This window comes from Seriola lalandi, unplaced genomic scaffold (assembly GCF_002814215.2).
Source record: "Seriola lalandi dorsalis isolate HSWRI2012SDOR001 ecotype SW California unplaced genomic scaffold, Sedor1 jcf7180002054517, whole genome shotgun sequence".
Classification (NCBI taxonomy): Eukaryota; Metazoa; Chordata; class Actinopteri; order Carangiformes; family Carangidae; genus Seriola; species Seriola lalandi.
Window position 1 is genome coordinate 1,000,199 of NW_019525070.1, and position 15,832 is coordinate 1,016,030.

The 15,832-nt window shown below is 42.3% G+C and overlaps 2 protein-coding genes across 2 annotated transcripts in view; both read right to left on the reverse strand.

Moving 5' to 3' along the window:
• Positions 1–280: 280 nt before the first annotated feature.
• Positions 281–11,256, reverse strand: plekha2 (pleckstrin homology domain containing A2). The gene is given in 13 exon segments (XM_023413636.2): positions 281–1,922; positions 1,925–2,021; positions 2,120–2,197; positions 3,544–3,607; positions 4,417–4,487; positions 4,590–4,658; positions 4,747–4,836; positions 5,046–5,177; positions 6,396–6,493; positions 6,628–6,676; positions 7,194–7,250; positions 7,381–7,541; positions 11,012–11,256. Coding segments are annotated over 12 exon segments (1,299 nt in total). The 5' UTR covers positions 7,522–7,541; positions 11,012–11,256; the 3' UTR covers positions 281–1,569.
• A 2,551-nt stretch (positions 11,257–13,807) lies between these two features.
• Positions 13,808–15,832, reverse strand: part of LOC147818717 (uncharacterized) — a 2,262-nt gene continuing 237 nt past the window's right edge. The window contains exons 2-3 of the mRNA XM_087175870.1: positions 15,342–15,455; positions 13,808–14,656 (exon numbers count right to left, since the gene is read on the reverse strand). Of these exons, the coding sequence (XP_087031996.1) occupies positions 14,436–14,656; positions 15,342–15,455 (335 nt within the window). The 3' untranslated portion in view covers positions 13,808–14,435. The remainder of the gene's footprint in view (positions 14,657–15,341; positions 15,456–15,832) is intronic.

The window sequence follows — 15,832 nt, forward strand, 5'->3', positions numbered from 1 at the left end:
AGGTGACAGTGTTAAAGGGCAAATGCGCTGGCCCTGACCCACTGCATGCCTGGCAGTTGGACATGTTTGCCCTTTAGAGAGAAAACAAAGATAAAAGTTAAAAGTCTTAATGTCATCCCTTCTATCATGAGGTAAATTAGAAAACTCATCCAAGTTTCTTTGTGATGTCTTTGGGGTAAAATGGGGATTGACACACTTGCCACTAGATGGCGAGAGTGTGAAAAGTCTGAAACAACCCATAAACTTCAAAGGTGTTAAAAAACAGCCCAAACAAGAGGAATACAAAGCATCATTTAATGTACAAGAAGGAAAATTAACAATATACGCAGGCAGACAAGTACACACAGATTCAGAAAACGGAAAGAGGAATGGAACATGGTACCACATCAATAAAGTCTTGAGGTGAACCTGAGAAGGGCTGCGACTGCCGGTGTAACAACACGAAGTATCTGAGGCATCGTCTCAGAGGAAGCTAAGATAACTGCTGTGAAAGCTGTGACAAAAATCTTAAAAACACAAGTAAAAATGAGAAAAGCAAAGTGCGGAATTTCAATTAAATTACCAAAAGTAGTGGCACATTCTAACCACATAATGCTGCAATAAGAAAATCACATTTACAAAGCTGTCAACCAGTTGACCAGCCGTACTTTGATATAGGAAGTACATTCTACAACAAGTACCATGGAAAACACTGCCGTGCTGTTATGGTACCACGTTACAAGCTAAAAGAGGAGTCACAGTTTCCTGATGATTGATCTTTAAGCCAAGTATTAAAAGATTAGAAAGTTTAAAACATAGTGCGAACACATACAAGCTGCTGCTGACTCCATCTTCTCTGTCTACACAGATACAGAGTCAGTTGGCAAGTGAGTGCAGGTACCTTTTTTATGAGACCTACAGGATACTTTCCCCCAGACACCTGATTACATTGTAGTAATAAATGCTTGTTAATTATTAAGGAAGGTAAGTAGATGTGAGGCTTTTCATATAATGTGTGTCTCAGGAAGAAACAAGGAACAAAAAACACTGCTCGGCTCAAAAGGAAAATAACTTTGTCCAAATTATCTTGAAGTGTTTTGTGAACATAAGCTTGAATATAAAACATATGGATAGCAACGTGTTAAAATGCCTTTCAACACTTCTTTGTGAATACTTACAGCAGGGGTGAGAACACGATCCCGGAGACAGTCATACATGTCTAATAGGAGCCAAGTGCAACAGATTGAAAGCATGTGCCATAATTTGTAAGTCCGCAAGAACAACTAACAACAAGATTATTCAAGTTTTCAGAGGAAGTTGCACTAAAAAACACTCCATCATACCTTTTCACAGTCCTGTGAACAACAAACATTGCTCCTCTTGGTCTCCTTCCAGCTGGGTGATCCTTCGTCTGCAATGCAGCTACAAAACCAGCAGGGGGCCCCAATCCCAATCTCATGTCATGGCATTGAGGCAGATGGTCACAGTGTCACTTCATTAGCAGGGAATACTATTATTACCAGTCACATTCATTTTAAAGCAGGTACCAACACTTTAGTCCACACAGGAGTCTGGACAGACTTCACTGAACTAGACGTCTGTGGTGCGGATGCCGTCGTCATCCAAGCTGTAGGGGAAGTTGCAGCTGGTGTGAGACTGAGGCTGAGAGCGGTGCCTCCGACGCCCGCTGGCCACGTCTCCTGATGCTGTGAGGATCCCCAGTCCGCTGGTCGAAGGTGGGGGATTCACGCTGGGGCAAGGGGTTGGGGTAGAGAGGGAGTTTGAGGAGGAGGAGGTGGAGGAAGAGGTGGAGGAGGAAGAAAGAGAAGGCAAGGTGGGTATGGAGCTGAAAGTGCTGTCTTCATCCTCTGCGTCCATGATGGAGGGCTCACTCAGCGGGACAGGCGTCCATGGCTGCCAGCCTGGCGCCACAGAGCAGGATTGACAAGTGGAGGCCTGCGGTCATCACTCTGTTGACCACGAGATGCAGAGGAGGCATTGTGACTTCGGTAGAGAGAAGACGCACGTTTAAATGAAAATCCCTGCAATAAGAGAGACAAAAAACAGCATTTTTATTAGTCAGAATCAAGAGTTTCACTGTTTCTTTCCTCAGAAGAGAGGGGAGAGACAAAAGAGTTACCTTAGGGGGACATCTGAACTCCTGAATCTTCATCTCAATGTCCCTGATCCAACCATGCATCTCCTCTGGAGAGTCTGTCTGCAGAGAAAAGTGACCAGAAGATGAATCGTTGCAGATCAGAACATCTGCAGTCATTTTCACACCAGCCATTGAACTAGTTTGCCCTGTTTTCATATTTTCTAATAGCTGCTAATCTTATTTTAAAGTTTAAGCCTGGAGGAACTCTATATTTTTTTTATCTGTCAACAAATCTCATGAAAGATCAACATACAGACTATTCGTCTGAGCCAGATACAGTACCTCCATTGTTGTGTCTAAAAACAAGTAAAAACACATGAATGAGCGAAACTGAATCCGAAACGAGAATCCTTCATGACACGGGCAGTTTGGTTTATTTTGACTCCTGTGTAGTCTGTTCTGCAGCCACAAATACTTTTTGAGAAATTTTGTATTAATCCCCCACTAAAAACAGTCCGCAACATATGCACTTTTTTCTCCCATTTGAGTAAGGTTTGCCAAAACCTACAGTGCCCAGTTGTCTTCGGATATGATGTAGCCTTCTTTAAAAACTTAAAGTGTGTATTTGTGACCCATTTAAAAAAATTAACATCTTCAGTTTTTTGCTTATGTGGTATTTGTGTTTGCTGACATTAGCAGACTCCATTTCTAAGCTAGTGTTGCACACTGTTGGCGCTGAGGGGGAGCAGAGAGGCATTTAGGCAAGGCATAAAATTACATCCTTTTGATTTTCCGCAGCTTTGGTTTTTATAAACTGTCGTGGGCATTTCATTTCATTTGTTACCGTGTTTAGCAGGGACATTAAAGAAAACCCTAGTTTTTATTATTAACATGATTATTATTATTATTGATATATCGCTATCAGGCTTTTCAAACTCACAACTATCAATATTAATAACGGGCTCTAATTTTAATTTGTAATGTGATTTTTTATTTTGGTGTCTGCACTTCCACTGTGATAATAATCTCTGTTCAACTTATTTTTGTTTATGTGTTGTGTTTTTTATTTAGTTTAAATGTTTGTCATGCTTCCTTTTTTTCTTGCACAGATAAAAATAAAAGTGCTAGCACATGCAGCCTCTCTCTCTCTCTCTCTCTCTCTCTCTCTCTCTCTTTCGCACTTCCCATCTGATCAGACCCTCGCCGTCTCCATCAGCTGTTCTCCCAGGGGAAGGAACAGGATGTTATTGTTGTTATGGTAACAGATGGCTGTACCCATTTCACAAAAACAAACTTTTCTTGCCACACATCAGCAGCAGAGCATTTAGAGAAAACAAGTCAAAACATCAGATCAGATACACCTGGGACTGCTGACTTTCCGTGTTCATTAAGTCTGCGTTACACACACAGATTTGAAAAGCATGTGATGAATTAGGGTTCAGATGAACAGGTGAAAGAGATTTTACCTGAATGTAGAAAGTTCGGGAGCTGGTGATGATTTCAAACAGGTTGTCTCGCAGCAGGAGATCCCTGAAAGTGAAAAATTATCCTGCTGAAACATACAGTGTCTAAAGGGAGGGCTATAAGATAGTGCAAGTGTATTGCAAAGCTACTATCGTTATCTGTTTATCTCAATATTATTTTACTTGGATTTATCCTGAATGTGGCTGGTGTTCAAAAAATAAAGCATGATTTGTATTTGAAATGCACATTGCAAAAAAAAAAAAAAAGAAAAGTAAGTCCAAACTGTCTGAGTAAAAGCTGTGTTGCTTCTAATGATCCAGGAGGAAACGAATAACAGAAACAGAAGGAAAGATTTATTATAGTGGTAAAATACAAGTCTGAATTGCACTGGGTTGTATTGCATCATATCTCTTTAAAAAAAAATCGAGGTTGTGTATATAATAGGAAGAGGCTCAGATTAACATAAAGTGGTCTGAAGTGTCAAAAAAAAAAAAAAAAAAAAGCTGAAATAGTTTATGGGATATTTTTGTATCCAAAGGTTGATGTTTCTAGTGTCTATGAAAGCAAAGCTATTGACAAAAGTCTGAAAAACTTTCTTGGCCTTTTTGCATGCACTTTTAAAACGGTCCCTAACTTCAGCTTGTCATTTTCCCTTCTACTGTCAAAGTGCGCACAGCGCCAGGCCTCTCCATGTTTTAGCCTATAGTCTATTTGATTCAACTGCAACAGTTCAGATGCTGTTTGTGCCTGTGCGCTATCTGCTCATATACAAATCATGTATTTGCATTTCTTTACATCCATATCAGATAAATAACCAGATGGAGAGAAGGTAAAATTGTGGGACAATTTGACTCAGTGATTCACATTTGACTCACCCCGACTTGACGAGACATTCATGGACCTTCTGAATGTCTCTCAGTGGAATAGCTCGGAGAGGCTCCTTATCCTGCGACAAACATAAGCACAATTCAGACATGGCCAGACAAAGACCGCAGTCACACAAAAAGAGACAGGAAATAAAAAAATAAAAAAAAGTCTGGCTCCTCACCATCTCAGACTTGTAGTAACTGACTGTGTTGTCATCCAGCATGAAAAACCGCCTCTTCCAGCTTTTTCTCTGGAAAACACGCCACATTACAGATTCCACATAGATCTTTTTTTATTCAAACACAGAGTTAATCAGTTCTAAGTAGCTGGGTACTCACCACATTCCCCTGTTTCACACAGTAACCACATCTCAGCACGCCCGGCCTGTTGCCCTTCCTCTCTCTTCCTTCTGTCTCTTCACTCTCATTCTGAAACATTTCATCATAACCATCTTCATTACCATTATAACAGTCACTGTCTTCAGATAGCTCAGCTTACACTTAAGCACGGTGGAAGCTATTTTAGCTTTGGTAAAAATTTAATTCCACAGTCAGATAAAAAAAAAAAAAAAAAAAATCAGTCACCGCTGACATTGTCATTATTGTAACCACACTGGTTTTAGCTTCCTCTACTTTACCTGGATAAGAGTGTGCACCACCACACCGCCTATGATCTCAGTCTTGTAGGCCTTCTGTTTCTTCCCCCCCTGAGTGTCACTGATCACTGCGGTCACATCAGACCTCGGAGGAGCAGTCCCAGCTTTAGGAACCTGTCAACAAGGTAGGATAACATTAAGTACACTCACATTAGAAAGTAAAACTGCTGGGGGTAACGTTTGCTCTAACGGCCATTAGTTAGTGGTTTAATTCCCACTGGGAGTCCTTGTGCTGCAGCAGAACAACTGTGAAATGTTCTGGATGAAAGCATCCAGCTTGCGCTTACCGTTAACACACACTCGCCAAATTACAATGAAAAGTTAACGGTCGATTTTGGCAAAAACAGCTGGAACATGTTTTGTTATCAAGTCTTGAAAGTTCATATGTGCTGTATTGTATTATACAGAGAGATGTTTTAGAGCTGTTACTTAGCCTCCACTCATTGATATAAATGGGGTGGACAAACACTTCTGAACATAAACTGGACATTATAACGTGCATGCAGCAAGTAAACTGGCAGCTGAGTGTGAATCAAACACAAAGTATCTCACAAAAATATAAACCACCCCGCCCTGATGTGGCTGAAGAAGAAAAATAAATCAAATCATTTGAAGAGCTGCGTTTTATATACTCTTATCTTTTGGTAATAAAAGCCTGAAATCCATGAGTCAGTGTTTTACTTTTATTCCTGCATTGACATCATGTCCACTCTGCTTTAGAAAGTGCTTTCACACAGTTTCATTGAGGCTAAGCAAGCTCAGAGAAGGCGGCAAAGTAGCCCTCCAATCGAAGGGGAAGTGAAAGAGAGAGTGAGCGGCGCTGCTTCCTGTGTCAGTGTGCAGGTGAGAGAGAAAGAGAGAGACTCTTCTCTGTCATCTGCCGTCATGAAACATCTGCATGTTGCCGGTTATATAAAAATGTCCCGGTCCTGTTGCCGAACAAACACAAATATAATGCAAATGTGTGATGTGATGCTCTTTCACACACACATACAATGATGTTTTGACACCTCGGCCACAGCAATGCGAGTGTGCTATTGCTCATAATTGTGCACAATCACAATTTCCTCTTCACCAAGTGTGTCAGAGGGTTTGTAGGCTTAGATTTGTAGGCAACGCGCTGGTATATGCACCCACCCAGGCCAAACCGGCTTCTGTTACACAACCACAAACTGCAGCTTCCTGTGCTCAGGTGGAAACAAATCCCTTATCAATGACTGTTAGTTTAGCCTTCTACTAACTGCACATTAGGCAAAGACATCTGGTTATAATTTCATGCATGTGCGTGTGCGTGTGCGTGTGCGTGTGAGTGTGTGTGTGTGTTGCACTCACAGTGATCTTGCTGGCCCTGTTGAGAGCAGCCACCCAGTCCCTCATGTCAGTCACATCGTTGGCTTGGAGGAAGTACCGCCGGGAAACTGCATTGATGACTGCAGAAATAGACATCCTTTCCATGAATATCCTCAATAACCACATTATATAATCGTATCACATGTGTAAACAAAATTAATGCCATTGTGCGCTACTGCATGAGACTGACTCACTGTTTCCCTGAAAAACTCACCAAAACAGAACTCCGTCTTGGGCTTTTGCTTCGCTGTGGCTTCACTCACCTGAGAGGAGAGGAGAGGAGAGGAGAGGAGAGGAGACAAAAAGAAAAGGGAGGAGACAAAGGAAGGGGAGAGAAAAGGTCACAAAAATAAGGATAGGAGACAAAAGGAAATGAGAGAAAAGTAATAGAAAGAAGAGGAGACAAAAGGAGAGGAGAGGAGAAGAAACAGTTCATATCTTTGATGTCTATTTGACTAAGAGTGTCCAGGGAGGAGCTGTCAGCACAACAGTGCACTGAAGCCAGATGTCATTATCTCTGGTTAGCTCAGCGAGCGCCGTGACATCTGGAAAACTTCACAAAGTCTGCTTCAGCTCTGCGCCGCATGTGACCGTTAACTATAACAGCAGATAACCCAGACATCTCCTGTATCTGTGAAGCCTATTTGCATGTTTCTATTTGTGTGCACTCTGCGAATTCCTGCGTCCACACCGCTCGAAAACGCCTGCTCGAGATGTGTTAGTACACAGGACTTTATGTAACTACAACCCACAGCAGAGGGAAATGACAGAGCGGTTTACCTTAGAGATGTAGGTTAGTTTCAGACTGCCAACAAAGCTGGCTCCACTGGGCAGGTTCTGCATGCAAACACAAACACACAGACTCGTCATTGGCTCAGGGTCCAAGGTTACACGGCTTCTATTGGTCAGTTTCACTTCCTTTTGCTGTTTGTGCAAGCGTGGTGTCATGCATGTATGTGTGGAGCACCTGAGGGTTATCCATATACCACAGCAGAGCATTTCCCTGTGTGTCGAGGATGAAGTATCGTCTCTGAAAGCGGCAGCTGCTCTCCTTCTCCTCGATGTCCAGGAAGCCACAAACACGGTTCAGCCGGTCCACGTACGGCATACTGCTGCTATCACATATCACTGGGACAGATGGACAGACAGAAAGACGGAGAATCAAGCGAGATGGACAATGGGAGGCAAAATGTAAAGGCAGCAACAGCAGGAGACAGACGGAGAGGCAGAGACACACAGATGTGGAGGATAAACCATCTTTCATTTAGTGTTCAAACACACACAATCATGCGCACACACGCACACACACACACACACACACACACACACACACACACACACACACACACACACAGACAGGAAGAAAGAGACCCGCTCACACTCAGCAGTTTTTCATGTGACGTGATTGAGGCTGAGCAGCAAACCCTGAAGCCCAAGGCTGAGCTGAGGCCCTCCACCACAGCCAAAAATTACAGACTGCACTCAAGATCTGCACACACGCACATTTCCACTGGCCAGAGAAGAGACAGAGGAGAGGGAGGGAGAAGAGGGAAAAAGAGGAGAGGAGGAGTAGGGTGGTGGGGAGTTCATTAAGATGATGCCATGTATGTGAATCACTGAGCTACTTATTGACAGCAAAAAAAAAAAATCAAGATTCATTCAGCCCAGACACTCAGGTATGCCGACGGTATTTCGATCGTGTTTGCTTTCCAAGAGAATTTCATCCATGGCAGACAACTGACAGTAAATTTAAGACTTTTTTTTTTATTATTCTTTGGGGGAGTTGGAAAGCTTCTGGCGTGGTGAGAGCTCCATTTTATAATCTTGTCCTCCTTAAGTTACTGGGGGAACTTTTCAGTCCCTCCAATGTTGTTTCTCTTGCATCTCTTCTGAGTAAATTTGAAGTAACCACAATGACATACTGCACACAGTCAGATGCACTGAAGAAAAAATGCAAAGCAAGGTTTCTGCACTTTTTCCCATTTCACAGGTCTTTACTTCTCCAAATATTTGAATTTATGGAAAGGACTTGAATGTAATGAGGCCGCAAACGTGATATGATGGCAACCAAGCCACATCTGTGACAGATTTTATTCATTTTTTTGTTAATAAGAACAAAAATTATGACACAAGTGACAGTCATATAAAATATATCATCAGGACTGAACGGCTCCCTCTGCAAATACTTTTAAAGCACTGTCTTGGCTGACAACCTTTCAGGAGATGGAAATTATTTCCATGAAAAAGGTCACACACACATCACCCAACAAAACACAGACAAACGTCAGACATTTTCGCTGTGGATCTCCTGTGAAACTATGTTTAAGTCGATGGATAGGAAAATACTTCATTTTGAAACTGCTTTGAAAAATTTGTGGGCTGTGTTTCTGATGCGTCAGACATCCAACATATTTTCTTTTGCTATCGTAATAGGTCAAAGATGAAAACCATTCAGAAGCCTTTTTCAGGTCAGATACCAAAGCTGAGTCTGGCACACACACACGCGCACACACACACACGCTCATTCACACTCACACAAACACACACAGGGTATCAGAAAACATCTGGCTTTGGCATTGCCTCGGAGAAGCAGTGGTAAGGCTTTGGCATCTTTGGCAAAACTGAACCAATAAATAGAATTCAGACTTTAGCAGATTCTTAAAGTAATCCGGCTTTGAAATGCAACAGGATGACACAAATCTACCAGTTAATGTAAACAGTTTGCATGTATGAAGACAGAACAGAGTGCATAGATCACAGCGGTGATATCAGAGATATTCTCTTTCACCACATCCAGGGTAGTGAAGTGAAACCCACCTACACTCTGTATACACATCTGCTTTATTTATGTCCAGCCTCCTTTCAGATTAACAGAAACTGATAGAGCAGATTCTAATTGAAGTCAGTTATACAAGGATTAAAAGAGCTATTCAGTAACGTTCAGACAGAAAGACAAAGGAATAGTCAAACTCGATGCAGCTGAGGCCGAGATATCCTACACAAGACTCTCAATCCTGCACTTCCCTGACTGCTGTAGTCTCTCTCTTGGTTTGCCAAACTCCATCCCCCAAATTTGTAACGCAGGATTTTGCTTAACACTTGACCTGCAAGACCAAACCGAGGAACCCAGCTGCTGCAACTTGACTTCACTTCAATTTTCCCAGGTTTGACAAAAGTTCCCTCCAGATCTGGTGAAGGCGTTAAACAACTGTGTTCACAGGCCGAATAGTACTCTCCCTGCGACAATGAAATTGACTTTGACATGTAAAATCGCTGGAGTCACCACTTTAACTTAGAGTTAAAAAGATTTGGTGATTTGACAGAAAAAGAACTGGCATCAAATTGAATAATCAATTAATGATTTGAGTCATTTTCCGAGCTATGGTGTCAAACAAATTCCCTATTTGCTGCTCAGTCATGAAGCTTGGCTGACAGTGGTGGAATATTATTTATAATAATAATATATCCCAGCAGTTTCTAATAATATTTATTAGTGATACATTAACATGTAAGCGCCTCGTATTTTTTTAGGGACTGTGTTAACATTTTTAGGGAGGAAGGAGGGGTCAAAAAAGGGGTTATGTTTTTTTTTCCTTTCCTAAAAGGAGGGAAGTCTGACATTTGTGGAAGAGAAGAAGAGGGTCTGTAAAGTTCCTTTCAGCCCAAATGTTTTATATTCTTAGTTCATCCTTTGCTACTAGTCACTGATTGTGGTAATAACCGGTCAATTGGCAGCTCTTCATTCAAAAGTAGAGTGGCTGGAAACTTCTAATGTGAAATTTCTTCTATGATTTATCAGTTCAACCCTGTTTTATTAGTTTGATATATTAGGGTCGGAGGATGTTACAGTTGAAAGAATTCAAATAAAGCTGGGGACCAGCTGCTTTTTTACAAAGTGAACCACATCCTTCAGCCACTGTCCCCACCCTAAAAAGTTTCCTACAGCTCCCAAACTCATCACATGTTTTTAATGTAAAATGTTAATTTGAAAAATAACATGCATGTAAAATACATATAGTGGGGTAAAAAGTAGCTACTACTAACCCTAACCCTACAATATCTTCCACTAAAATATGGTATATAAAAGGTTTTTACTCAAATACAATACCTCAAAACTGTGAATATATTTGGGTTTTGGGCTGTTGATTGGACAAAAGAAAGCAGTCTGATGACGTTACTTGGGCTCTGGGAAGTTGTGACAGGCATTTTTCCAGTAGCCTACTGTCTGACATTTTATGGACCAAACGATTAATCGATTACAAAAATATTTGGTAGATGCAGCTTGGTCACTTTCTTTCTTCAGCAGCAGCAGCTCAAACACAAGCTTCACGCCACTGAACGACATTTAATGGTCATTGACGAGCATGTACAACGTGATTATGAGCCTGTAATGAAAAAGCTGAGATGTGTTGAGTTACTCAGGGACACCTGACAGACGTTACATATGGTCAGCTCAGATGACCTGCCCTGACTCACCGACGAACGGCCTGCCACACCTACTGTGGGCTACTGTACCATCTGCACACACACACACACACACACACACACACACACACACACACACACACACACACACACACTGTCGACGGACTACTTACCCGCTGTGGAGAGTCAGTGTACGCCACAGCCAGCGCCCCGCACGGCTACGAAGCGGAGAGGAGAGACGCGAGTTTGGTAAATACGAGCATGGTAGAAAAAAGTTTTTTAACAACTTTTACAAACAGCGGACTTTTACGAAGCCGGCGTGCATCGGCCTGTCACACTTTCGTCTATTTGTTTGTGTGGTCGGATTGCAGAAGACTTGTCTTTTTTTCCGGGTAGGACGTTTCGTTATTAGAATAAACCAGCCCCGGATGTGATCTATGCGTCCTCTCAGCTCCGGCCGGGTCCTCCTCCTCCTCCTCCTCCTCCTCCTCCTCCTCCTGTGCTGCTGATGCGTTCACATAATGAGGAACTAAACCGAGCTCAACAGGCTTAACTGCCCTTCTAACCTCACGTATTGTAATTTCAACAGCTTTAGTGGTGCAACTTTGGCATCTTGTCGGTATTTTGTGTGACTCCCCTTACCGAGGCTTTGCCAGAAAATAAAAAAGTTTGCACTGTTTTGTCTTCCTGCAACTGCATGCGATGTGTATGTTATCTCGCCTCCTCTCAGGTGGTAACTTGAGAAATGGGTCACACACACACACACACACACACACACACACACACACACTCACGCATACACACTTTCACTGAGAGCTGCTTGTGTTACATAAGTTGTGAGAACACTCCCTCTCTGTGCATGATGCTCTCCCTAGCCCCTTACGCTAATCTTAACCATCACAAATAAATACCTCACCCTAAACCTAAACCCAAGTCTAACCTGAACCTTAAAACCAAGTCTCAACCCCTTAACCAGCCCTTTAAGGCGTGAGGACCCAGTGAACAATAGAGCAATTCATACACCTGTCATGGGAGGTGAGTGGGTGTTTGACAGGTGCAAGAGTTTGAAGTACTTCCCGTTCTCCAATGGACATCCTTCAGCAGGGCTGTAGCCACGATGTCAGAAACACTGAGGTCATGAGTCTGAAATCCCCCAACCTCACCTCACTTAAACATTTTTGCCTCTAACAAACTAAATTTCCGGAGCATTTCAAGCTCTCTCTGCACTGTCGGGTGTTTATGGTGGAGTGAAATGGTAAATAAGCTAAGCTCTTTTTATTTTAATTTGTGTAGTTTTATGCCTCAGTGATAGTTACAGCTTCACAATTGTACCTAAAGAGATACTTTCTAATGTGAGAAGTGCAGGAGGGTGAGGCTCTTCACTGTACAATGTGACAAGTTGACCATATCTATGAAACCGATTGCCTTGAAAAAAACAAAGTAAATATAACTATTAGTCATAACTTATGTTGACTTCATTTCCACTTGTTAAGTTTACTTAATATGTAGTTGTGTTTACTTCATTTTATAAAGTTGGTTCAACTTAAAAATGGCAAGTATTATACTGTATGTAGCTGCTTGTCTTCTTATTGTGCAATTAAGAATAGCATTATGCAAACATGCTTAAAGTAAAAAAATATTTCATAAATGAGCTGCAGATGTTATTATTTGCAGTCTTACAAATGCATAATTTTGCATTCATTTGCTCAGTGCCATTTTAAATACATCATATTTACATATAAATGACATCGCTGTCGGTCACTTGTCGGGTTACAAACCAACAGTCGTGGCCTGAGCAGCGTTGTGCTCTGCAGCTTAGGTCAAAGGATTGTTTGGGATTGTTGGGTTCAGTTTTAATGTGTAACAGGTTACCTTGCAGTTTCAACCATGATAAATACAGTGAAGCAACACTTCCAACCACAGCTATTCACCGGAGCTCATATATATTTCAGTTGCAGTTCACTATCAGAGAGAAAAAAAAAATACGAGAGAAATGTTCAGTATTAAGGAACAGACGTCATAACGAGACTACTTGGTGAGCAAGCAAGGTGTGAAACAGAGTATGAAGTGGTTTAGGGTTGTCACTCAGAGCTGTTGGAGGAAATCCAGGCGTTACAACTGATGCAGAAGCAGGTTTAAATATGTGATTTAACATTGTAGGTGATCCAGGCGGCACTTGTCTTGACTATATCATAGGTTAAACTCCAGCAAGGCATCATATCTTTGAACTTATCTTGTGTTTTCATGTCAAATCTTAATCTGCAAAGTAGCAACTTCGACATCAGTCAAATGTTTTGGTGTAAAGATAAAAATATGTCCCCGTGAAATCTGTTGAATCACCTCAGACAGTATCCTACGGTATTGCTTCACCGTTTCTCCATTGTTACACAAAGGTGATCGCAGTTTGAGTCCTGTGATGAAACACAGACAGAAAGACAGAAAGAGAGCTAGGAGGATGAACTGACCTGACCTCCTGGTTTCAACACTTTATGTCTCGTCAAGAGTCTGGGATTTAGAGTTTTCATACATGTCGCATTTATAAACGCTGATGTAAGAAATGTCAGCATTTATTCTGTTTTCTCTCTTTTGATAAAAAAACATATGTCCTGCTGTTAAAAAGGAAGTGGTTGCCCATCATATGACCTGCCTGAGGATGGAGACCTACCTCACTGATTTCATATCCTGTGGCGACTGCACAGGACTTACACAGTTACACGGTTGCAGAAGGAAGTCTTGAAGTTTCCACAGACACCCCACCCCCACTCCCTCCTGTTTGTGCTGAAAATCACCAACTATCAGACTGTTTTCTCCAGGGTAAGCATGCATCTGCAGGTATCCTTTCATACCAGGGACCTGCCCATAAACTCACATTTCTTTTCTCTGGCTTTTAAAAGTCAAGTGTAGGATATCAAATGCCAAACCACAGTCATCTTACTCACGTAGAATCAGACACCGTACACAGATAAAAATAAAGGTGTGATTGTATCTTTATTCAGACAAGCTTGCATGCACAAAAAATTAACAATTCAAGCACTAAACATGTTCTTACAAACGTTTTTTTTAAATTTTTTCCTGAGCTGATTGTGCTGTTAAAAGACTTAGCTTGGGGTTACCTCGGCAACAACACAAGTGAATAATGTGGTTCTATTGGTGTCAAGCAAGCTGTGCACTAGCTACCCACTGAAGAACCCAAACACCTACCAAAATCACACCCAAGTCCCACCAGCCAGGCCAGAGCTGTGAGTGGGTGCACTTCACTTTGTACACATTTATTCACTACAAATGTTCTCGGGTTCATAGCGTTACATCTGAAAGTTAACAGCACTGTAGATAATGAAGTTATTATTCAGGTTTTTAATAATAATTAAAAAAAAAAAATGGAAGCTGCTGAAATGCAGCTGGTATTTACAGGACAGACCATGCTCCTTGAATGCACCACCGCATCAGAAACACTTTTTTGTGTTCACCACAATCTCAAAACACATGAAACTCTCTACAGCTCAAATCCTTTTTTTTTTTTTAAAACTTGGATTTAAAAAGGGTGGATGGACAGATGGGTTGATAACATAACAATTGAAGAAGAAGAGCTGGAAGAGTTTAGAGCTGATTGGAGGCCAAACGCAACAACAGGGCTGTGATGAGCAGGAGAGGGCTGGAGGAGAGAGCCCCTGCACTGTTGTGGTGGTGATCCCCGTGGCTGTGGCTCCTGTGGGGCCCGTTGCAGTCGTCACCGAAGCAACACACCATCTTTGCTCCAGAGCTGCCGCCATTAGCCTTGTCGCAGAAAGCCTTGTACGTGCAGGACTTCATCACGGTGTCTGAAAGAGAGCGGGACACACAGGGACGTGTGAGGATGGCCGATTGCTTTGAAGTGTTTGCAGACTGACTGCTTGTGTTCATTTGGTATGACGCTGTCAACCCGTTGAACTCTCCCCCCAAACTCCCACACGTACACACACACACACACACACACACACACTCACACGCACGCACACACACTGATAGGCACAGAGAAGTCTGTGGTTATTGTAAACTGCTGGGATAACATCCAGCAACCTCAAATGATGAGAGGATGAAGAGGCAGAGGCTTTGTGATCACACACTCTCTCACACACACACACACAGACACACACACACACACACACACACACACACTCTCTCTCTCTCACACACACACACACACACACACACATATACATAAGCAAACAGAATAAGACAACATTGACAGAATAAGGAATAGGCCGTGTATCTGCAAAGCATGAAACTATTGTACAGAAATACTTCCGCTGCTGTATTATGGGTTTTAATACTGACCTTCACTCAATGGAAACAACACTATTTTAAGCCCTACCAACTTCCTTAAACTCCTACCTCACACAGGCAGAGATGTGCCAGGGATGTGCTGACCTCTAGTGAGGCATTTACACAACTGTATTCGACTACACCATACTTGTGTTGCAAGTTTTCATGGCCTTGTGTTTGTGTTTGTGGGTGTTTACTCACTGGGTCCTGTGATGGTGGAGCAGGCATCAGCGTACTGAGGACAGGAGGTGGAGCCCTGTCGGTTGCAGTCGTCATCATTGGACGCCACGCATGTGTGACATTTGAGGGCGTGGCCTTTACAGACAGAACAGGAGAGAACACCTGACTTGAGACTAAGCATGTATATTCACAGGCGAGTGTAAACATGCACACACACAACCATGTGTTTTTATCGGTCGCTTCACTCTACCGTGCATGAACACTCTCCCAAGCGTACACTAGAGATCCGTACATTGCTGTCCGATTTATACAGGCTAAATTTAATTCTGACTCAGTTGACATGCACATCATTGGAACCTTGCAGATTTAAATCTGTGACCGATTTATGTGGGAAATGTCCCAAACTGTGCAGGCCTCAAGCTCCTGGATCACCTGTGCTTCTATAACCCATCTACAGTTACTCTGCCAGCTGCTAATCAATAAAATCCTTCCCCCTACTGCTAACCCCCCCC